Source organism: Trichosurus vulpecula, chromosome 3 (assembly GCF_011100635.1).
Source record: "Trichosurus vulpecula isolate mTriVul1 chromosome 3, mTriVul1.pri, whole genome shotgun sequence".
NCBI classification, from domain to species: Eukaryota; Metazoa; Chordata; class Mammalia; order Diprotodontia; family Phalangeridae; genus Trichosurus; species Trichosurus vulpecula.
Window position 1 is genome coordinate 147,472,753 of NC_050575.1, and position 23,788 is coordinate 147,496,540.

General features: G+C 35.2%; 1 protein-coding gene across 1 annotated transcript in view; it reads left to right on the forward strand.

Annotated features, from left to right (window-relative positions):
- Nucleotides 1–23,162, forward strand: part of HEATR3 (HEAT repeat containing 3) — a 43,944-nt gene extending 20,782 nt beyond the window's left edge. Inside the window, exons 8-15 of the mRNA XM_036752860.1 lie at nucleotides 550–640; nucleotides 774–931; nucleotides 1,184–1,266; nucleotides 1,639–1,775; nucleotides 7,593–7,681; nucleotides 16,680–16,823; nucleotides 18,754–18,930; nucleotides 21,637–23,162. Of these exons, the coding sequence (XP_036608755.1) occupies nucleotides 550–640; nucleotides 774–931; nucleotides 1,184–1,266; nucleotides 1,639–1,775; nucleotides 7,593–7,681; nucleotides 16,680–16,823; nucleotides 18,754–18,930; nucleotides 21,637–21,759 (1,002 nt within the window). The 3' untranslated portion in view covers nucleotides 21,760–23,162. The remainder of the gene's footprint in view (nucleotides 1–549; nucleotides 641–773; nucleotides 932–1,183; nucleotides 1,267–1,638; nucleotides 1,776–7,592; nucleotides 7,682–16,679; nucleotides 16,824–18,753; nucleotides 18,931–21,636) is intronic.
- Nucleotides 23,163–23,788: the final 626 nt, after the last annotated feature.

The following is a 23,788-nucleotide window of genomic DNA, read 5'->3' on the forward strand; positions in this document are numbered from 1 at the left end:
ACTAGCCTACCATGATTCCAGAGGACTCAAGAAGGCAGAATGAGACATGGTTTTTTTTGGACTTATCCCATGTGAGAATTTGTTCTGCTCTTCTGTACAGATTTCTAATTGGAGTTTGGTGTTTCTTTCTCAGTTGGGAGTTGATGGGTAGGAGGGAGAGAAAGAATTTTGCTGATTGAAAAAACATTTCTTTTAAGTTACAAATTACATTCTTTAGCCAAGTTTTCTTAGTCGTAAGGTCATAATTTAATGTCATAAGAAGGTCATAACAATTTATCCTCTTCCTAGAAAAAGGATATATTTAGGATGAATTAACTCTTGTCTTAAACTTAATTATCAATAACTTCATCTTAATGCAACCCTAATTTCAAGGTAAATATAATTTACAATTAATTGCTAGCCTTTTGCAGCTTTGGCTCCTTGAGCCTTTCTACGACTTTTTTTCTACAATGCCCAGTTCCAAATGAGAAGGTAGTCTTTCTGACTTCAGACAAAGAACATCACAAAATTATTTTTCAAAAATTGAAAATTTTTTGTTTCTTTTTGTAGCCAACTGAAAAGGAATTGAAGCAGACAGTAGCCTTACTCACAGCTCAGCAGATTGCCCTAGAGATTATTGTCAACATGTGCTGCAGTGATGGTATGTTAATCCTTTTCACATTGTCATTTTAGCTGTAGCTTTTTGCCCATGTGAAAATGGGGCAGGAGACTAGGTTATGTTTGAACTTCCTTGTTTTTTATATTTGTTTGTGATTTGTATTGTTCATGCCCAGATCCTTCTGACGATGAATGGGATGAGTATTCTAGCAGTGATGAAAGTGATGCATTTATGGATAATTCCTTTAATGAACTCAATGGACAACTAATGTCCCCACTGTGCCTTTCTGCTGAGGTTCATACTGCTCTTACAAACTACCTCATTCCCACAAAGGTAAACGATTTCCTTCTAGTATTTTGGGGATATTGGAAAGAGTTTAAGAAATAAGTCTAGATTTCCTCATTTAGAGGGTGAGTAATAAGAATTAGCTAATTAACCCCTTTAAAGAACAGCATTGTGAGCCTAGGTCAGTTCTTAACTATGAGACTCTAGCCATGTTGAACATTACTAGCAAAGTGAAAACTTATAAAATCATACTAGTGTGTTGTAATTTATTGCTTAATTGCCCCTTTTTTAACTCCCTAGATTTTTGAGAAAATTACCTTTCCAAACAGCGTGGCAGTTGACATCTGCTCCAGGAATCCTGCTTGGAAGCCATTAATTCGAAAGTAAGAATTTACTTTTAGTGCATTTTCATCTTCCAGGAAATTATGGTTCATTAATTAGAGTGTACTAAGTAATTTTTCAGTTTATAAGCACACACTGTATCTCTGACTCAAGAATCAGCTACTTTGGGGACATCTCAATTGCACAAGTAATTTGATTTGGAAGACCTTAAAATTCAGTTTACTTCAAGATCCTGTACTGAGTACTACAAATTTTATCCCCTTTTCGCCAAGTGTATAGCCATTATTAATTTTAATGCAGAACTTACATTAAATGTTAATATCTAGTTCCATTATCTTGACACTTTAGAAAAACTAAAAATTCATGGTAGATCATTGAACTGAACATCACTCATCATTGTACTTTTGTTTCAGGATGAACACTATACAGTGTAGGGCGCTTGTATGCCTCCACAGTATCTTATCTGTTTTAGATGTGGACAGTCTTGGAGGAGCTCCAGTACTTCAGACACTTGCACAGCACCTGTCACAGCTTGTTTTTTCTCAGCCAGGTAAATGTTTAAGCTGTATTGTGAAAGGCAGCCCTAATCAGAATTTTCCAGGGTCAGAGAGTTAGAATTTTTGATAAACCAAACTGCAAACTTAATTACTTAACAGGCATTTATTAAATACCTATTATGTGCTAGTTACTATGCTAAGTGCTGGGAATACAAAAATAATAATGGAAATTTTTTCATGAGGCGCTTATACTCTAGTGAGGGAGATAATAAAAGGCGTGTATAAATACATGTGTATATATGTATACATATGTATATATATATATATATGTATACATATGTATATATATATATATATATATATATAAAAGAACTTAAGAAGAGGGCACATAATTAAGAAAAAAACACTTCATGTAGAAGCTGTACTTGAGCTGTATCTCAAAGAAAGGGGGTGCATTCCAGGAGTGGGGAACAGTCAGTGCAAAGACACTGAGATGGGAGATGGAATTATTGTGTATGAGGAGCAGAGACAAGGCCAGTTTGGCAGGGTCACAGTTTGGGATAGGGAGTAATGTCCATTGAGGCAGGTTAAGGCTAGGTTATAAAAGGCTTTAAAAGCTAAAACAGGAATCTATATTTTATCCTAAAGGCCAACAGCAGGAGTCAATAGAATTTATTAAATAGGGGAATGACATGGCTAGATCTGTGCTTAAAGAAAGTCACTTTGGTATTAGTGTATAGGATGGGCTGAAGTGGGGAGAGATCTAAGGTAGGGAGACCAATTAGGAAGCTGTTGTGATCACTTAGGTGAGAGGTAATAAGGGCCTGTTGTGTGAAGGAAGAGAGAGAATTGGATAGAGTAGTGTCCAAGTGGAACTAGAACATTTCTGTGTAATCGGGTATGACTATCCTTATGTGTTGCTGAAGCTGTAGGTCACAGGCCTTAAGGAGACTGAGGAATTAAGAGGCTGGGGAGGTGGAGAGTTAAATCAACATGGTTTTGAAATTCTCTGGTGTAAGGGTAGAAATTGAGGAGAGGAAGAGGGTGAGCCAGGAGCTGACCTCCTGACTTGGGGGCTAGCAGTCACCATGATCTGGATTGGGTAGAATAGTTTAATACTTTGACATTCAAAGAAGAGATTCCTGAGTGGTGGTGGTAAATCCAGATTTCTTAACTTCTTTGGTGTGATGAATCTTGTTGGGAATCTAGTGAAGCCTATAAAAATCTTTTTAAATTCACAAAATAAGAAACACAAGATTACAAAGGAAACCAAATATATTGAAACACAGTTATAATATTTTTAAAATAAGTTCATGGATCCCAGGCTAAGAATCCCCGTAGTAGAAAGAAAATTTAAAAGTGGCAGTGGGGAGCAAGAAGTATTTCAACTCTCCCTCTCAGACCAGTTTGTTGGGTGGTATTGATAAAGGAGAGGCAAAAGGGGTGACATAGGCAAACAGCCATCACATATCTAATGCTGTTGGCATCAGTAGCCTGGGAAAAGTAGCTGTTTTATAGATTGTATTTTTCAGTTTTTATTTTTTTAAAAATCAGCCATTTAAAGGAAATTTTGTTAATTTCCAATTTCATTGTCCCTATTCCTAGCTTTTTTTCCCTATGTAGTAGTAACCTTTCCCCCCCAATTTATACAAGCAAACTTAATTCTGACATAACATACATATATTTCAGCAGAGTCGGGGGGGTGCTAAGTTTTTTTATTGTTATCTCAGTGGAAAAGGAGATTAAATTCCCAGCTTTTTGACTATTTTATTGATAGGGACTTTTTAAGGAAAAAATTTGGAAGTTTTGTGGTTTTTTCTATTTCCATTGTTATAACTTACTGTTTATTTGGGGGTTGTTGGTTTTTTGTTTGTTTTGTTTGTTTTGCTTTGTTAACTTTTATTGTGCTTCAGCTTGTGTAGATCTTGCTTCTGTGTATTCATCACATTTGTTATTTTTTTACATTGCTATAATAATCTATTACATTTATGGACCACAGTTCATTTAGCTGTTCTCTAATCAATGTACATCTACTTTGTTTCCAATTTCTTATTTTCTCAAAAAGTGCTGCTGTAAGTATTTTGGGATATATTCTTTTCTGTGGCCTTGTTGGGGTGTAAGGCTAGTAATGCCTTTATGGTATGCCTTTGACGCTAGATTAAAGGGATGAACATTTTAGACACTTTAATTGCATGATTCCAATAGCTTTTCAAAACGGATGTACTGATTTCACAATTTCATCAACAGTACACTTTTGTGCCTATTTTCCCACAACCCTTCAACATAACTATTCCCATCTTTTGTCATTTTTGCCAGTTGGCAGGGTGTGAGGTAAAAACCTTCAGAGTTGTTTTGATTTGTACTTCTTTTAGTGACTTAGAATTCTTTCATATGGTTAATAATGTGCAGTTCTTCTCAGAACTGATGGTTTATATCCTTGAGCTATCTATTGGAGAATGGCTTTGGTAAGGATCTTTTTTTGAAAGGGCAAATTAATCAATGGACTTTAAAGTAAATGAAAAATTCTCTTACCCTGTGCTTTTGAATAAGTACTAGATAAAGTGCGTGGGTTTGAATCCCTCCTCTGCCACTTAGAACCTGCATGACCTTGGGAAAATCAGTGAAATTTCATCTTCACTTACCTCATCTTTAAAATGAAGGGATTGGATTAGATGATCTCTAAGGTCCTTCTAATGCAAAAATCCTATGATCCTACTTCGATCCTAGAATTCATGTGTAGCTTATACTGATTGCACTACATAAATGTTATTATCCCTTACTATTATTTTAGTAGCAATTACCAACCCCAACTAATGCCATTTCTAGAATTTATTCTATATTGTATTTTATAGTCTAATTTGACATGAATTGTAATCAGCACTGACAGAACATACAACCATTCAGATTCAATTCAACAAGGATTTGTAAATACATATTCTATGCTAGCCATTGGCATTATCAACAGGTAAATTTACTACTTCATGGAACATAACTTTCATATAATTGTGGGCTAAAGAGCTTAATCAAGGGTGTTGCAATTATACTATGCTTATTTACTTAGTATCTTTTAATATTTTTATTTGGAGAAAAAACCCACATGATTTAAGAATTGTTTAAATTGTAGATCCAGTTTTTTGAGCTCAATGATAATCTATACACAAAGGCTGCAATAACACAATATAGTCTACTCTTCAAAACACTACTTGTGATTTTCTAAATGTTATTTATTGATTAAAAAATTGCACCCTGCGTCCTGTACCTTTCATCCTTGCCTCCTTCCTTTCGCTCTCCTGGTTTTAGCCATTGTTAAAAAGTCGCTCAGCTTTTCCCTACTAAAGGCACCTTACATCTATATCATCAAGGCAGTATTTACAACATCCTGTACTCTTCACATTTGCCTTCTTTTTGCTGTCCTGGCTCTCACCTTATCCTTTGAATAAGCCATAGAAATCAGAATGAGTCAGATAGAGAAATCACACACTCTGTGAGTCAGAAGTATTGTTTGGGTTGTGTAACGCTGGTGTGCTTTTTTTTTGGTCTACTTCCTCCCATCCCTTGACTGCACAAATAAGACTTGAGCAATAAGACAATAAGACCCTTAACATTGAATGCATTCAGTGCATATTTGATAGTGAAAAGAGTAATTTTCAATAATTACTATATAATGTGAACCTAAATTGCTGTCTTATCCATTTGTTAAAAACTATTTAATTTCAAGGAGAAGTATTAAGTGTATTTTAAAACTTCAGGGGCATTTACTCATTTCTCACTTCTCGTTGTTGAAAATATGCAGAATCCATGTACTCTACACATTTTTCAAAAATAATAAATTTTCTCAGATGATTTTCATCTTTCCATAAAGTTTTTCTTTTTTCTCATATATGTTTTACTTTATATTTTATTTTTTCCCAATTACGTGTAAAAACAATTCTAACATTCTTTTTTTTTCAGAGTTTTAGTTCCAAATTCTCTCCCTCCCATCATTGAGAAGGCACACAATTTGACATAGGATATACATGTGTGTAGTAATGCAAAACACATTTCCACATAAATCATGCTGTTAAAGAAAACACAGGAAAAAAACAAACCAAAGAAAATAAAGAACAAATATCTTCTTCAGTCTGCATTCAGGCTCCACCAGTTCTTTCTCTGGAGATCATTCCCATAAGTTTAAAGGATGGTAAATATATATGTCTATATAGTAGATAGTTCCACAGAATGATTAAGAAAGCCTATTCTAAGCCAGAGAATGAAGATTAGTGAGAGAATAGCAATGATACAGGGCAGCTAAGTGGCACAGTGGATAGAGTGCCAGGCCTACAGTCAGGGTTCAAATCCAGCCTCTGACACTTATAACCTGGGACAAAGTCACTTAACCCTGTGAGCTGGAAATGGCAAACTACTCCAGTATCTCTGCCAAGAAAATCCCAAATGGGGTCATGAAGAGTCAGACATGACTAAAAAACAACTTAACAAAAAAGCAGGGATAGAGGGGGCAGTCTACTGGAAAATATAGGATGGAATGGGATCACTTGGGTTTGACTTGGCAAGGACATGAGATATTTCATATAAGACAGAGGTAAAGACAGTGGTAGAATACACGTTAGGTATGTGAGATGAAGAGGTATTGAAGGGAAGATCTTAGTGAAAAGTCTCAGTTTTTCAAAGTGAAATATGGAGGGTTCTCATATCAAAGCTATGTGAGGTTTTAGGAGAGTTGAAAAGGTTTAGAAAAACTGCTGTGGTGAGTGAGATAATGAATCAAGGAGGGAGGACCTAGTAGTGAGATTATGTAATATAAATTAATAATGGACCTAGGCAGCATAATTTTTTTCCAGCTTCATTCAGTAACATGTGAGTAGGAGCAAAGAGAGCAGATTGTGGCAGTAATCCAAGGCTGAAGTAAACCTTGAGGCAAGACTTTCGATAGGAGAATAGGGCAAGAAACTTCCGGAGAGTTGAATGTATTCACCAGGGAGTATAGATGAGGGAGGGAAAAGATGTAGGAGTGATAGCCTGTAAAAGAACTGAGGAGTGGAGGCAGGAATGTGCTAGAGCCAACTTCATAGGGCTCTCAAGAGCAGTTTGCTAAATTATCTCGACTTAAGAAAATGTTAATTATGCAGATTAAACTTTAAAAGTTTGGGTGGAAAGCCAGTTCTGTATTGTCCATCTTTGTAATGACAGTGCCACCCTTTATTAATCCAAATGTTAAAGACTAAATTCAACTATAAAATCAAGTCAAATTCATTTATAATATTGATGACGATTATTATTGGGTAGATTACCTATTTTGTTTGCAGCAAATCCCCACTTTATAAAGGCATATGGAAGAAAGACACTGCTTTTTTTTACTTCTCTTCTTTTTAACTCCTCCTATCTTCAAGCCAGAGACAACTTTACAAAAAAAGATTTTTTAAATTTCTTCTCCAATAAAAAGGATAGTGTGAGTCAGCAAGAAAACTCAAAAGGCAGTTTGGTTTAAACTAGTACTTTGAATCAAAGAGGTGCTGCTGTTCTTCCCCGGTAAGGAATGGAGAACAGAGTAGAACTGATCCTGGGGCAGATTGGGGAACCCAAGAAATTTTAAAGGGCATTCCTTTTTGGATTTTTTCATTACTATAGTTTATTACCACAGATAAATCAGTTACATGCAGAGAAAGGAGGGCATCTCAAAATATTTGGCTTATGTGGATTTCAAGTTTGTAGATTATAGGATAACTCAGATATCAAATATATTCTAATTATACTAGTTGTATATTGGTATAAGAGTGCTACCTTATTTCATCACTGTTTCTCGTAAGAAACACTTAGATAAAACACTGACAAGCTGAATTTTTGGATTTTATTTTTGTGTTTTGTGTGTTTAGATTTTGCCAAACACACAGAATTCCTAGAAGCCGTAAGTAGTGCTTTAAGGACTCTCCTGCAGATAATGGCATCCAAGAACATTTCTCAGGTGAGATTTTTTTCTTTTTGTATAAAATTTGGGGTGATCTAGAAGGTATTTGTTACATATACAAGCAAAGTTTAATGCTTTATTTCTGTAGTTTTAATGATCTTTCTAGCAAATTCTTTGAAGCAGAAAACTGTTAAAAAATGATTGAGCATTTACATAGCATATGAAGGTTTGCAAAGCCAGAGATCACATAGCTTGTAAGACTTTGAGGCAAGATTTAAATGCAAGTCTTCTTGCCTTTTATTCCAGCGCTCTGTTCACTGTGTCACCTAAGCCCTTGGCTGTACAAATGGTCATTGGCCCAATAATGCTTAGTATTAATGGTGGTTGGTGATTAATAAAAAAAAAAAATAATGATTTTGACCCTTTTCCCTACCCCAGTGCCTGGAAGAGGGTAGACAAGGAGAAATTTTATTTCCAGTGCTGAATGGGCAAACTCTAGTTTTTAAGGCATCTATAATAAATTTAATAATTATTAGGTGGAAGTTGTGTTGCATTAGTTGAGTTTGGTAAATTTTTCTGTTGATTTGTTTTTTTAAATGGAATGTGGTTTTACTATTGAAATGAAATGGGGAAAAAATTTAATTAAAAAATTAAGAAGAAATGTATGTATGTATGTCGTTTTTAGTTGCATATTATAGAGAATGAAATTTTAAAAATTCTAGTTCTAAAACATCACTAGCCTTGAGATTTTAATCAGATTTTAAATTAGAGAGGATCATGGACAATGACTATTTTTTAAATTAACCATTTGGTTTAATCTTCTCTAGAATTATGAATAAGTAAACTAACTGATACCAGTTTGTTTTTCTTCTTTTTACTTCTATTGAAGGAAAAAGCAGGTAGAAAGTTTATAAACTCAATTGACAGTAACTGAGGCCTAATTGAATATTACTTTGGTAACTGGCTGTGCTACCTTTTAAAGAAAATATTACATCAATCAGTGAGAGTAAGACTTCTGAATTTGTTAGTCCAATGTTTGTTGCTTGAGGTTCCTATTTAAAATAGATTTATTTTTATATGCATTCTTAATCTATCCCCACTTTCCTCTCCCCTTCCCCTGATTGAACAAAAAAAAGAAAAAATCCCCATCACGAACATGCATGTTCAAGCAAAACAAATTATCACATTTACCACTCCCAAAAATGTGTATCCCTCTCTACATCTTAAGTTTATCTCCCTGGCAGGGGGTGAGTGGTTTGTTTCATCTTAATATAGTCTTTTGTTCTGTCATTGCACTGATCAGAATTCTAAAGCATTTCAGCGTTCTTTTTCTCTATAACATGGTTGTCATAAAAATTTTTTTTCCTAGTGCTGCTTTGCCCTGCATCATTTCATAAATGTTTTCCCACTTTCCTCAGAAACGATCCATTTGATCATTTCTTATGGCACAGTCATATTCCATTATATTCGTAAACCACAATTTGTTAAACAATTTCCCAATAGGACACTCTTAGTTTCCAGGTTTTTTGGTCACTGCGAAAAGAGTTGCTATATTTTGTACATTTATGTCCTTTTCCTCTTGCTTTGATTACTTTGGGGTCCAGACCTAGTAATGTTATAGCTGGGTCAACGACTGTGCATGGTTTTGGTAACTTTTAGGGCACAGTTCCAAATTGCTTTCCAAAACGGCTGGACCAATTCCACTGCACTAGTGTGCCAGTTTTCCCATAGCCCTTCCAGTGTTTGTCCTTTTCCTCTTTTGTCATCTTTGCCAATCTGATGGATGGGACCTTAGCATTTCTTGAATTATTAGTGATTTAGAACATTTTTTCGTATAGTTGTTGGTAGCTTGGATTTCTTTGAAAACAACCTGTTTTCAGGATACTTTTCATATCTTTTGACTATTTTATCAATTTGGAAGTGGCTCTTATATATCTTACATATAAGACCTTATTAGAGAAACTTACTATACCTATTTCCTTTATAATTTTAACTATTGTCCATTTTATCTTGTGGTCCTCTATATTGCTAGTCTGTGAACTCTTCCTCTCTGTAGATCTGAAAGATAATTTCTTCTTTGCTCTTCTAATTTATTTATGATGTGCTCTTATATACGTAGGTCATGTATCCATTTGGAGCTTTTCAAATACGTATGAGTTTATTGGCCTAAACCTAATTTCTGCCAGGCTGCTGTTCTGTTTTCCTCGAAGTTTTTTGTTAGACAGTTATTCTTTCCCCATGTAAATGGGCTCTTTGGGTTTATCAAATGTTATACTACTGTTTGCTTCTGTATGATAGCTATCTAATCTGTTTGAACAACCTCTTAGTTTTTTAATCACTACCAAATCATTTTAATGATTAATGCTTTTTAGCATAGTTTGAGATCTTCCCATTTTTTATTGAACTTTTAGATTCTTGACCTTTTTGTTCCTCCATATGAATTTTGGTATTTTTTCTAGCTCTATAAAATATTCTTTTGGTAGTTTCATTGGTACAGCACTGAATAATTTAGATCGTATTATTGAGTTTTTTTATGTTGGCTTGACATGTGAGTAATGTTTCTCCAATTTTTTAACTCTAACTTTATTTCTGCAAAGAGTATTTTGTAATTGGTTTAATATGGTTCTTTGGTGTATCCTAGTAGATACACTCCCCTGTACTTTATAGTTTTTCTGTAGTTATTTGGATAAAATTTCTCAGCTCTTCCTGCTGGGTTTTGTTGATAACAGTAGTCCAAGCACATGTTGACAAGGGAAAGGGAATTGAGATGAAGTGATAAGACATAATGATTGAAAATGGGAGTGATGAAAAACCAAAGGTTAACTCTGAGATGGCAAACATCAAACAGAATAAGAACCTTAGAGCAGGGATTAATTTTCTGGAAAATACAACAATTTTCATTTTGGACATATTAAGCTTGAAGTGCCTATATGACATGCAAGTGTTTGGAAAATGTGGAACTCAAAGCCTCTCGTTTCTTTTGAAATTGTTAACACTTTGATATTGGTTTTGTTTTTTGGACTGATATTAACCATGTAAACTTAGGCAAGTCACTCTGGAAGCCAAGTCATGTGGAAACTTCTGGGTTTCAGTAAAACGGGGAAAACAATCTGTCTTTTTCATAAGGTTCCCTGTGAAAGTGCTTTGGAAAAAAATAAATCTTTGTAGTATTATACATAGTGGACTGTACTTCAAAACCTGACCAGCTCTTTTGCAGTTATAAGCATTTGGTCAGTAGGTACAGACATCTGAGCCCAAATCCATTACAACTGGAAAAATAATTCAAAGCTAGTAGTGATGATTTCATTTAACAGGTTACCTTTTTATATGTTAAGATTATAAACACAGGCAGCCGAAACGGTTTGGCAAACCCATCTTCTTCAGCACCTCATATGTTGAAGGTACTAGGTACTCTGATGTTGCTCTGACAGTAATCATACATTAGAACAGCTAAATTCTTTTTTTTAATTAGATTTTTTATTTTTAGTTTAGAACACTTAGTTCTACATGTTCTTGAGTTTCAGATTTTCTTCCCTGCCTTCCCCTCCCCCCAAGATGGCATGCAATCTGGTATAGATTCTATATAAACCTTTGCATTAAACTTATTTACACAATAGTCAAGTTGCAAGGAAGAATTATGACCAATGGAATGAATTATGAGAGAGAAGAAATAAAACCAAAAAAGAAGAGAAAATAAAAGAGCAAATAGTTTGCCTCAATCTGCATTCAGACTCCACAGTTCTTTCTCTGGATGTAGCTAGCTTTTTCCATCATGAGTCCTTTGGAGCTGTCTTTGAGCCTTGTATTGCTGAGGAGAGCCAAGTCTATCAAAGTTAGTAATCACAGAATCAATATGTCTGTGGTTGTGTACAATGTTCTCCTGGTTCTGCTCCTGTAACTCAGCATCATATCATGTAGGTCTTTCCAGGTTATTATGAAGTCTGTGTCTTCCCCATTTCTTTCTTCAGTATTATGGAGTGTCTCCTTTAGCAAGTCATTGACTTGTTTTTCATGATTTTCTTGCATTACTCTCATTTCTCTTCCCAGTTTTTCCTCTGTTTCTCTTACTTGCTTTTCCAAATCCTTTTTGAGCTCTTCCATGGACTGAGACCAATTCATATTTTTCTTGGAGCCTTTTGACATAGGCTCTTTGACTTTTTTGACTTCTACTGGCTGTATGTTTTGGTCTTCTTTGTCACCAATGAAAGATTCCAAAGTCTGAGTCTGGATCTGAGTCCGTTTTGGCTGCCTGATGTTCCCAGCCAATTACTTGACCCTCGAGCTTTTTGTCAGCGTATGACTGCTTGTAGAGAGTACTTCGTCCCAAGCTTAAGGGGTTGTGCTGCTGTTTTCAGAGATATTTCTTTTTTGGGGGGTGGGGGGAAGGCAGGGCGACTGGGGTTAAGTGACTTGCCCAAGGTCACACAGCTAGTACATGTGTCAAGTGTCTGAGGCTGGATTTGAACTCAGGTCCTCCTGACTCCAGGGCTGGTGCTCTACTCACTGCACCACCTAGCTGCCCCCAGAGATATTTCTACATAACAAACTGCCACACCAGCACTCCTTCTCCCCCAAGAACCGCCCACCTGGAGCTCCACCCAGATCCAAGCAGGCTCTGCACTCCTGCTCTGATCTGCCACTTAATTCCTCCCACCAGGTGGGCCTGGGGCCGGAAGCAACCACAACTGTAGCTCTGGAAGCATCCCCAGAGCTGCACCACTTCCACTCCCCAGGGCTGGGGCTGACTGTGCACTTGTCTCACTTTGTTCTAGCAGTTTTTCCACTAACATTCTCTGTTGTCTTTGGCATTTGGTGGGTTAAAAAGTCTGGTAACTGCCACAGCTCAACGATTTAGGGCGCTAACGCCTATTCGGCCTAGTTCCTGGTCTGGTTGGTCCTGGCGTGGCCCACTCTGGGCTGTGCTCAGCTCCGCTCCCAGCTCCATGCGTGACAGACCCTTCCCAGCGAACATCCAGACTTTTTCTGGGCTGGAGCCCTGCTTCCCTCTGCTATATCGTGGGTTCTGCAGCTCTAGAATTTGTTCAGACCCATTTTTCACAGGTGTTTGGAGGGACCTGGGGGAGAGCTTAAGCAAGTCCCTGCTTTCCAGCCGCCATCTTGGCTCCGCCCCTTCCCCATTTCTTATAACACTATAGTATTCAATTACATTCATATACCACAACTTGTTCAACCATTCCCCAATTGATGGGCATCCCCTTGATTTCCAATTCTTTGCTACTACAAAAAGAGCCACCATAAATATTTTTGTACATACGGGTCCCTTTCCTACGTTTGTGACCTCTTTGGGATACAGCCCTAGGAGTGGTATTGCTGGGTCAAAGTGTATGAACATTTTTGTAGCCCTTTGGGCATAGTTCCAAATTGCTCTCCACAATGGCTGGATCTGTTTACAACTCCACCAACAATGTATTAATTTTCCAATTTTCCCACATCCTCTCCAGCATTTATCATTTTCCTGTTTTGTCATTTTGGCCAATCTGACAGGAGAGATGTGGTACCTAAGAGTTGTTTTGATTTGCATTCCTCTAATCAATAATGATTTAGAGCATTTTTTCATATGCCTATAGATATCTTTAATTTCTTCCTCTGAAAACTGCCTGTTCATATCCTTTGACCAATTCTCAGTTGGGGAATGACTTGTATTCCTATAAATTTGGCTCAGTTCCCTGTATATTTTAGAGATGAGGCCTTTATCAGAGACTCTGGTTGTAAAGATTTTCTCCCAATTTTCTGCTTCCTTCCTAATCTTTGTTGCATTGGCTTTTTTTATACAAAAACATTTCAATTTAACATAATCAGAATTATCCATTTTGCATTTTGTAATGCTATTTCTTGTTGTGTCATGCATTCTTTTCCATAAATCTGATAAGTAAACTATACATTGCTCTCCCAAATTGCTTATAGTATCAGCCTTTATTCCTAAATCATGAACCCATTTTGACTTTATTTTGGTATATTGTATAAGATACTGGTCTATGCCCAGTTTCTGCCCTACCATTTTCCAATTTTCCCAGCAGTTTTTGTGAAATAGTGAATTCTTAGCCCAGAAGCTGGATTCTTGGTTTATCAAAGAGTAAATTGCTGTAGTCATTGACTACTGCGTCTTGTGTACCTAACCTATTCCACTGATCCACCACTGTGTTTCTTAGCCAGTACCAAGTAGTTTTGATGACTGCTGCTTTATAGTACAGTTTAATATCTGGTATGGCTCAGCCACCTTCCCTAGCATTTCTTTTCATTAATTCCCTTGATATTCTGTACTTTTTGTTCTTCCAGATGAATTTTGTTATTATTTTATCCAGCTCTGTAAAATAATTTTTTGGTAGTTGGATTAGTATGGCACTGAAAAAGTAAATTAATTTAGGTAAAATTGTCATTTTTGTTATATTAGCTCAACCTAACCGTGAGCAACTGATGTTATTCCATTTATTTAGATCTGACTTTATTTGTGTGAGAAGTATTTCGTAATTGTGTTGATATAAGCCCTGTATTTGTCTTGGCAGGTAGACTCCCAGATATTTTATAGTGTCTACCATAACTTTAAAAGGAATTTCTCTTTCTATCTCTTGCTGTTGGGCTCTGTTCATAATGTATGGGAATGCTGAGGATTTATGTGGGTTTATTTTATAAACTGTAACCTTGTTAAAGTTTTTTGTTGTTTCAAGTAGTTTTTTACTGAATTCTCTAAGTAAATCATGATGTCATCTGCAAAAAGTGGTAATTTAGTTTCTTCTTTGCCTATTCTAATTCCTTTAAGTTCTTTTTCTTCTCTTAATGCTAAAGCTAACATTTCTAGTACCAAATTGAATCATAGGGGTGATAATGGACATCCTTGTTTCACCCCGGATTTTATTGGGAATGCATCTAGCCTATCCGCATTACATGTAATGCTTGCTGATGGTTTTAGGTAGATGCTATTTACAATTTTAAGGAAGTCTCCATTTATTCCTATGCTTTCTAGTGTTTTTAATAGGAATGAGTGTTGTATTTTGTGAAAAGCTTTTTCTGCATCTATTGAGATAATCTTAAATGGTTTCTGCTAGTTTTGTTATTGATATGATCAATTATGCTGATTGTTTTCCTAATATTGAACCAGCCTTGCATTCCTGAATAAATCCTACTTGGTCGTAGCGTATTATTCTCCTGATAAGTTGCTGCAGTCTTTTTGGTTTTTTTTTGTTGTTGTTGTTTGTTTTTTTTGCAGGGCAATTGGGGTTAAGTGACCTGTCCAAGGTCACATAGCTAGTACATGTGTCAAGTGTCTGAGGCCAGATTTGAACTCAGGTCCTCCTGACTCCAGGGCTGGTGCTCTACTCACTGTGCCACCTAGCTGCCCCTGCTGCAGTCTTTTTGCTAATATTTTATTTAAAATTTTTGCATCAATATTCATTAGGGAAATTGGTCTATAATTTTCTTTCTTTGTTTTGATTCTTTCTGGTTTAGGTATTAGTACCATATTTGTGTCATAAAAAGAATTTGGTAGGACTCCTTCACCTATTTTTCCAAACAGTCTATAAAGTATAGGAATTAGTTGTTCTTTAAATATTTGATAGAGTTCACATGTAAAACCATCTGGCCCTGGAGATTTTTGCCTAGGGAGTTCATTGATGGCTTGCTCAATTTCTTTTTCTGAGATGGGGTTATTTAGGTAATTTACTTCCTCTTCTGTTAACCTGGGCAATTTGTATCTTTGTAAATATTCATCCATTTTCCTAAGGTTATCAAATTTATGGTCATACAATTGGGCAAAATAATTCCTAAGTATTGTTTTAATTTCCTCTTCATTGGAAGTGAATTCACCCTTTTCATTTTTGATACTGGTAATTTGGTTTTCTTTTTTTTTTTTAATCAAATTGACCAAGGGTTTATCAATTTTATTGTTTTTTTTTTTTTCATAAAACTAGCTCTTAGATTTATTTATTAGTTCAATAGTTTTCTTGATTTCAATTTTATTAATCTCTTTGATTTTCAGTTTTTCTAATTTGGTATCTAATTGGGGATTTTCAATTTTGAACAGTTAAATTCTTAACCTTTTTTTTTTAATCATAGATCCCTTTGACAGTATCATGAAATCTGTGGACCACTTATATGTTTTTAAATGCATAGAATTACAAAGAAAACTAAGTATATTGATAGAGTTATCAAAATACATTTTTAAAAAACTCCAAAATTTATGAATTCCAGAATAAGAACCTTCCTTTGGATTTTGACCCTCTGATGATAGTAGAGAATACTTTTTTGTCCTTCACTTTGCCTTATATCCAGAATGTTTGGATTTCACTTTGCCTTATCCAGAATGCTCAGATTTCAGTGCTACAGATTCGCAGAATCTGTACTTTAAATCTAGATTGAAGAAAATGAATCCAAATGACTTGGAAATTAAATTGATTTCATTCATGTTCCTTATCTGTTACTTCATTTTTTATTTTTTTAAAAATATTTTATGGGGCAGCTAGGTGGCGCAGTGAGTAGAGCACCGGCCCTGGAGTCAGGAGGACCTGAGTTCAAATCTGGCCTCTGACACTTGACACATGTACTAGCTGTGTGACCTTGGGCAAGTCACTTAACCCCAATTGCCCTGCCAAAAAAGCAAAAAAAAAAATATTTTATGGAAAGGTTAGATGACTTGCTCATGACTCAAGGCAAGATACAAACCCACATCTTCAAATGCAACAGAACAGTTGCTCCACTATGCTGTTCATAACATTCTTAATATATCTAAGACATAATTTGAGAATCAGCAGAAAAGAAGGGCTTATAAAAATAATACGGAGTAAGACTTTACGTGTAGAGCTATGATAGCATTGATATTGGCAATAGCTGCAAAGTTCTAGGTAGTCAAATAAATTGTTTAATGAGAAATCTGCCTTTTTGATTCCCTGGATTCTTAATTAGTATGCAGTATCTTCACAGCAAGTGGTTTCTGTCTGTCTTGTAGAAGTGTGTTTATGAAATCTAATGTCAAGTCCATGTTGCCCTAGAGTGTTGAATTGACTGAACTTAAAATTATATGTCCCCTACTATCTCTCAACAGTGCATGACTCCTGAGCAGCTGATGTCATTATGTGAAGCTGGGATTCATAGCAGTAATATTGGTGTTAGAGTAAATGTTGTCAGTATTTTAGGAATCACGGGCTGTGTCCTAGCCAAAGAAGATGGTACACTTGAAACACTGAAGGTAAAATATATTTCTAGACTAAGATGCCAGTTTTGAAATTTGTAGTATTAATTACCTAGAGCACTGAGAAATTGTGACTTGTCTCACACACCTGGGGTAGGTCGGTGGTAGGACTTGAACTTTGGCCTTAACTCCAAAGCCACCTTATTATCCATTGCACCACTGCTGCAGCCTTTAAATACATTTTCACAATTCATTCTGTTGCTTCTCTGTGAGTGAAAGTGTAGAAATTGAAGTTTAAGAAGAAAAATCTGGTTTTTGGGGTAATCACTCAGTTCTACATGGTTTTGAGTTCGAGATTTTCTTCCCCTCCCCTTCCCAAGATGGCATGGAATCTGATGTATCTTCTATATATCCAATATAACTTCACATTAAACTTATTTACACAATAGTCAAGTTCTAAAGAAGAATTGTGACCAATGGATTGAATCATGAGAAAGAAGAAACAAACCCCTCCTCCCCTGAAAAAAAAGGAAAAAAAAAACAAAAGGAAAAAAAGGACAGCAAATAGTTTGCCTCAATCTGCATTCATACTCTATAGTTCTTTCTCTGGATGTAGATAGCTCTCTCCATCATGAGTCCTTTGGAGTTGCCTTTAAACCTTGTATTACTGAGAAGAGCCAAGTCTATCAAGGTTAGTCTTCACAGAATCCGTATATCTGTGGTTGTGTATAATGTTCTCCTGGTTCTGCTCTGCTCACTCAGCATTATATCATGTAGGTCTTTCCAGGTTATTATGAAGTTCGTATCTTCCCCATTTCTTATAGGGCAATAGTATTCCATTACATTCATGAACCACAACTTGTTCAGCCATTCCCCAATTGATGGGCATTCCCTTAACTCCCAATTCTTTGCTACCACAAAAAGAGCTGCTATAAGTATTTTTGTACACATGGATCCTTTTCCTGTTTGTGTGATCTCTTTGGGATACAGCCTTAGAAGTGGTATTGCTGGGTCAAAGGGTATGAACATAAATTTTATATCCCTTTGGGCATAGTTCCAAATTGTTCTCCACAATGGCTGCATCAGTTCACAACTCCACCAGCAATGTAAGTGTTCCACTTTTCCCACATCCTCTTCAGCATTTATCATTTTCCTGTTTTGTCATATTAACCAGTCTCACAGGAGAGATGTGGTACCTAAGAGTTGTTTTGATTTGCATTTCTCTAATCAGTAGTGATTTTGAGCATTTTTTTTCATATGCCTATAGATATCTTTAATTTCTTCCTCTGAAAACTGCCTGTTCATATCCTTTGACCATTTCTCAATTGGGGAATGACTTGTATTCCTATAAATTTGGCTCAGTTCCCTGTGTATTTTGGATATGAGGTCTTTATTAGAGACTCTGGTTGTAAAGATTTTCTCCCAATTTTCTTATAGGTAAACTATTCCTTGCTCTCCCAAATTGCTTATAGTATCAGCCTTTATTCCTAAATCATGAACCCATTTTGACTTTATTTTGGTATACAGTGTAAGATATTGCTCAATGCCCGGTTCCTGCCCTACCATTTTCCAATTTTCTCAGCAGTTTTTGTGAAATAGTGAATCCTTAGCCCAGAAGCTGGATTCTTGGGGTTTATCAAAGAGTAGCTTGCTATGGTCATTGACTACTGCGTCTTGTGTACCTAACCTATTCCACTGATCCGCCACTGTTTCTTAGCCAGTACCAAGTAGTTTTGATGACTGCTGCTTTATAGTATAGTTTAATATCTGGTATGGCTCAGCCACCTTCCCTAGCATTTCTTTTCATTAATTCCCTAGATATTCTGGATCTCTTTTTCTTCCAGATGAATTTTGTTATAATCTCTTGTTCTTTTAAGAGTATTAAATGTTTTTCAAACAATTTTATATGCAATAGTATTCTTATTATATGTACTTTTAAAAAATATTTTGTAACTTTCGGATATTGAATAATTCTGTTTTGTTTCAGACTATTGGAAAATTTCTTCTTGAAGTTGCCACCAAAGATTCTTCTCTTGTAGTAGCTGGAGAAACTCTGGATGCCATCTTTGATGTTTTTGCAGATGGTAAAGAGGCTGAGAAGGCAGCAGTTGAGATCAAATTATTATCTGCCCTAAAAGAATTCCAGCCAGTTTTCAAAATGAAGGTACGTAATAGCCCTGTGCTTAGAATCAGTTGAGTTTCAGCATGCTATGGGGATATGGTTTAACAGCCATAAATCATGTATTTTAGTGGGCATGTATATCACGAATTAGAGCATAGGATCCTTATATCCCATTGATTCTCAGCTGATCATGCATGTGCTTATTAATACATTTCCCTTGACTCGCCAACTAGTAGATATTCCATGGAGTACTTATTAGGTGTTTCTTGCCAAAAGGAAGGAAAGATTATGGTTGGGAAGGTTATTTTCTTTCCATTTCTAACATTGTGTTAAATTGACCCAGACTTATCATGTTGATGCTCTAATTCATAATTTGTTTGACATTATGGAAAAGTAGCTTAGGGTTTAACAGTTTAACAATATTATGGTATAGACTAAGTTCATTGTAATTAGTAATTTAATTTTGTCTTCTACTTACCATTTAAAGAAAAGGTTAAGTAATCTGATGCTACTTTACTCTCTTGTCTTTTCCATATTTGTTTAGTGAGGATCACCCAGACAGACACTAAATCCCTTTTTCTTTTGAGTATTCCTAATACTAAAGATTATTTCTCTTATGTAAAATCTTTATAAAATTACATTAAGTTGTAATTTGGTATATCTAGAACTCTTAAATATGGAGCAGTTTTATTTCTTTTAAACCCTTGGTGAAAACAGGAGGAGAAATAAGGATTCTATAAAATTAACTTACTTGTTTCCTACAGCTGTTCTTTTTAATATTCTGAGAAGCACCTAGCATGGAATTCACTAATAAGTCAGTTTATTTTAATATAACTTATATTTTAACCATAATTTTTCAGTATGTAGATTCATTGAGAACTATTTTAGGATGTACTCAAACTATCTAGTATTAAATTAGATTTGATACTAGTGAAATTTAAGTAATTTCGTTTTCAGTTACAAATTGGTATATAAGTCACTGAACTTTAAGTACTTTACCTTCTTATTTTTTTCCTGTTCATAAGTAGAAACAAAAATTTAGCTTTCAGTAAAACAAAATTATGTTTGCTGTATGTTATATACATACAACTTCAGAGTATCAAGCACTCACTTTCTAAAAAGAAATTGATAGGGAAAAAAGATAAAACTCCAAGAATCACTTCTGCTAAATGGAACTTTGTGTATAAATAAGCCTCATATGGAGTTGTATTTTTAATTCAAGATAATGTACAAATCTTTTTTTTTTTTCCAAAATAACAGCACAGATAGCTTCCATGTATTGATATTTTGGTTGGAGGACAGGGCATTCAGAAGCATACAGTTTAAGTCACAGAAGGGCACTTGGATGAATCTCCACATGTTCTTTACAGATGTAGAAGTTGAAGCTTAGGAAAATTCATTGATATGCTTAAGAACACATAGCTCATTAGAAGCAGAACTGAAACTTGAACTCAGATTGCTTAATGCCTGATCTAACCCTAACACTGAAGATGAGGTTAACTGACAAATACTAACCAGTAGCATTTACACATTTAAGAATGGGATTCTCTGAACATACATATACACCCTGTACTAACTGTAAATAATTTTTCAATACCACAAGGCCAAGACTGATCAGATGATTTTTTTTTTAACCACAAAACACAAGTTTATAGGTTGAGTTGGACACCCAGTCCTGCTTTTTGACCTCTTGGCAGCATTTAGTACTGTTGGCTACTTTCTTTTCCCTGGGTTTTTATAATGATGCTCTCTTCTGGTTCATAGAATCCCTAGTTTTCAAACTGAAGTGCCTACTCATACAAGAAACCAGTTTTGATCTTACCATTTCTAGAAATTACTTTGTATGTATTTTGTCTTGTTGGGCTGGAAATACATCTTCCTCCTGCATTTGAGATCTAGTCTCTACTGCTTATCCCCAGAGTAACAAGAGATAAAAGATCTAGTGCTTGTAATTTTACATTAACATCTCTCCATTAATCATATTGAGGTTATGCAGGTTGGCTATTTTAAAGTTTTTTTTTCAGTATTCTAAATTTTTTTAACACAAAATATTTTCAGTTTTAAGAGCAAAATAATTTTTAAGGCTTTACATATGCAACAGAAATAAACTGTTTTGGGAACATGTCTCTAATCTTAATTTAAACTGTTACCTGTACTGCATTTTCAAATTATTAAACAGTTTATTGAATAATAATGACACACTTAATTCTTCTTTTAAAAAAAAAAGTTTTGTTTCTAGAGTACTTTATTAACCACTCTAAGATCAAGCTTGTGTTTCTGTGAAATGGCACAATGTAAAATGAAACCACAGTTGCATTAAACATTCTTCATTAAATGTTTTAACCCCAAATTGCATTAAACAAAACACACTGCTTTCTAACAAAGAACTCTCTAGAGGTTAGTATATGCTTGAGGTTAAACACTGAAATTGAATACTGGCAATAGTATTAAACAGATGTCAGTGATGCTCTGTTTCTCATGGTTATGAAGCTGTTTATGCTGTGTAACAGTCTGTTTCACTGCTAATGCACCACAGACTTGCAAATGCAATTTTGAAGGTACTAATTTTGAGCTTTACATGCCTCAAGTGTACTCTGTCATATTCAGAGGAGGAAAATGGAGATACCACCCATATTCTAGTAGCTGTCATGTCAGAGATTCTCCACTATGTTTATAGTAGTCATGTTTTTTTAGTGAAATGATTGTCACATATAACAAATTTTCCTCTTTTTTTTTTTCCATTTACAGCTTCGAAAAGAAGGAAGAGGAAAATATAGTACAGATCAACTCTGTGTTCTTGACAATGTGAAAATGAACTTGAGAAGATTTATTGCTTATCAGGAGACTGTAGAGAAAAAATTAAATTCTTGAACTGATTCCTTTAATTCATTTTAATTGCCACAAAATGTTTACTATTGTACAACTGAAGCCTTTACTTTGTCTTAAATGTCACATATATTTTAGAATATATGCAGTTTTTAAAAATTAACTGCATATTTGCAGTCCTTAAATATTTTTTAAAATGGCAGAAATAAGTTTTTAATGCCTTTGGTAAGGTCTACACAGTTTGATACTGTGCTTTAAAATATTTTGTTGTGGATAGTCATTATTTCACAGGGAAAGTAGTATTTTAAAGGAATTGGATGGTTCTTAACTAAACTGAGTAGTAGAGAAACCACTAAATGATCATGTTTAAATGAACTTTGCAAAATGGATATTCTCAACAGTAGTATTTATGATAGGAAGTTAATATCATTTCCTAAATCTTAAAAAAAAAAACATAGAAGAGCAAATTACCACCTGTTCATCTTTTCTGATTTTGTGATCTGATTCAATTTGGAATTTGCAATTAAGTAAGTTAATAATAGTGTATGTAGTAATTGTGAGAATTTGATAAAGAATCTAATCAAAGTTATAATACTAACTTCACCCCTTCTTTTTACTGTGCTTAGGAAACGGGGAGAAACTTCATATTGAAACTGTACAGATATCTAATAACTTGGAGGTTTCAGACTTTGAATACTCATTAATGTATATAGCATTTTTTAAAGATATATAAGGTATATAGTAGAGCTTCCCAGCCTTTTTTCTGAAGAGTACCAACTTTCTCTCAAGTCCTTTTTGAGACTAGAGGATCGGAAGGTGAGGATTTACAGTTGCTGGGTAGTAAGAAATGTAGAAGAGAGGACTGGCTACTACCAGATGGTCATTCTCCTCTGGTGGGGAAGGAAGGGCAGGCATGGTAGCAACACCTCTGTTGAAGTGTCTATCTCAAATCTTAACTGTTTAAGCACAGTTAGTCTATTGGGAAGTGATAATGAACACCATATTAATTTTAATTAGCTAGTTTTATAGCTTTGTATAATTAGCTCCTTTCCACATTTCATTTATACTGTCTTCTTTTACAATATTTGCATACATAATTCAGATTTCTTGTAGATAAGGTAAAGAAAGTAGATTGGATATTAGATGATGAAAATAAAGAATATTCAATAAATGAATCATGTGACATAAGGTATGTTTCCAAAACTACACTTCTCTTTTGATTGGCATCATTTTGTAGTGATGTTGTATTGTAGTCTTCAGTAGTTATATGTACTTGTAACCAGTGAAAATCAACCTGTAAATTTACTGATGGACACAGAAATTGCTTCTCTTTTTTTGTTTATTTTTTTTTTAGAATAATGATACCTAACATTTATATTGCATTCACTATGTGCTAGTATTGTGCTATGAACAGGGAATAAATAAAACAGATAGAAAGGAAGACAGTCCCAGCTCTTGGTGAGTTCATATTCTTTAGACATCGGTTTCCACAAGATTTTGAGTTACAAATTTTCTCCTCATTTCTACCCTCCTCCCCCCACTCCAAGATGGCATATATTCTGATTGCCCCATTCCCCAGTTAGCCCTTCCTTCTGTCACCCCACTCTCCTCCCCCATCCCCTTTCCCCTTACTTTCTTGTCAGGCAAGATAGATTTCTATACCCTATTGCCTGTATATCTTATTTCCCAGTTGCATGCACAAACAACTTTTTTTTTTTTGAGCATCCGCTTTTAGAACTTTGAGTACCAAATTCTCTCCCCTCTTCCCTCCCCACCCACCCACCCTCCCTAAGAAGGCAAGCAATTCAACTTAGGCCACACATGTATCATTATGAAAACACTTCCATAATAGTCATGTTGTGAAAGACTAACTATATTTCCCTCTATCCTGTCCTGTCCCCCTTTATTCAATTTTCTCCCTTGACCCTGTCCCTTTTCAAAAGTGTTTGCTTTTGATTACCTCCTCCCCCTATCTGCCCTCCCTTCTATCATCACCCCTTTCTTCTCCCCTTCCTCCTACTTTCCTGTGGGGTAAGATACCCAATTGAGTGTGTATGTTATTCCCTCCTCAAGT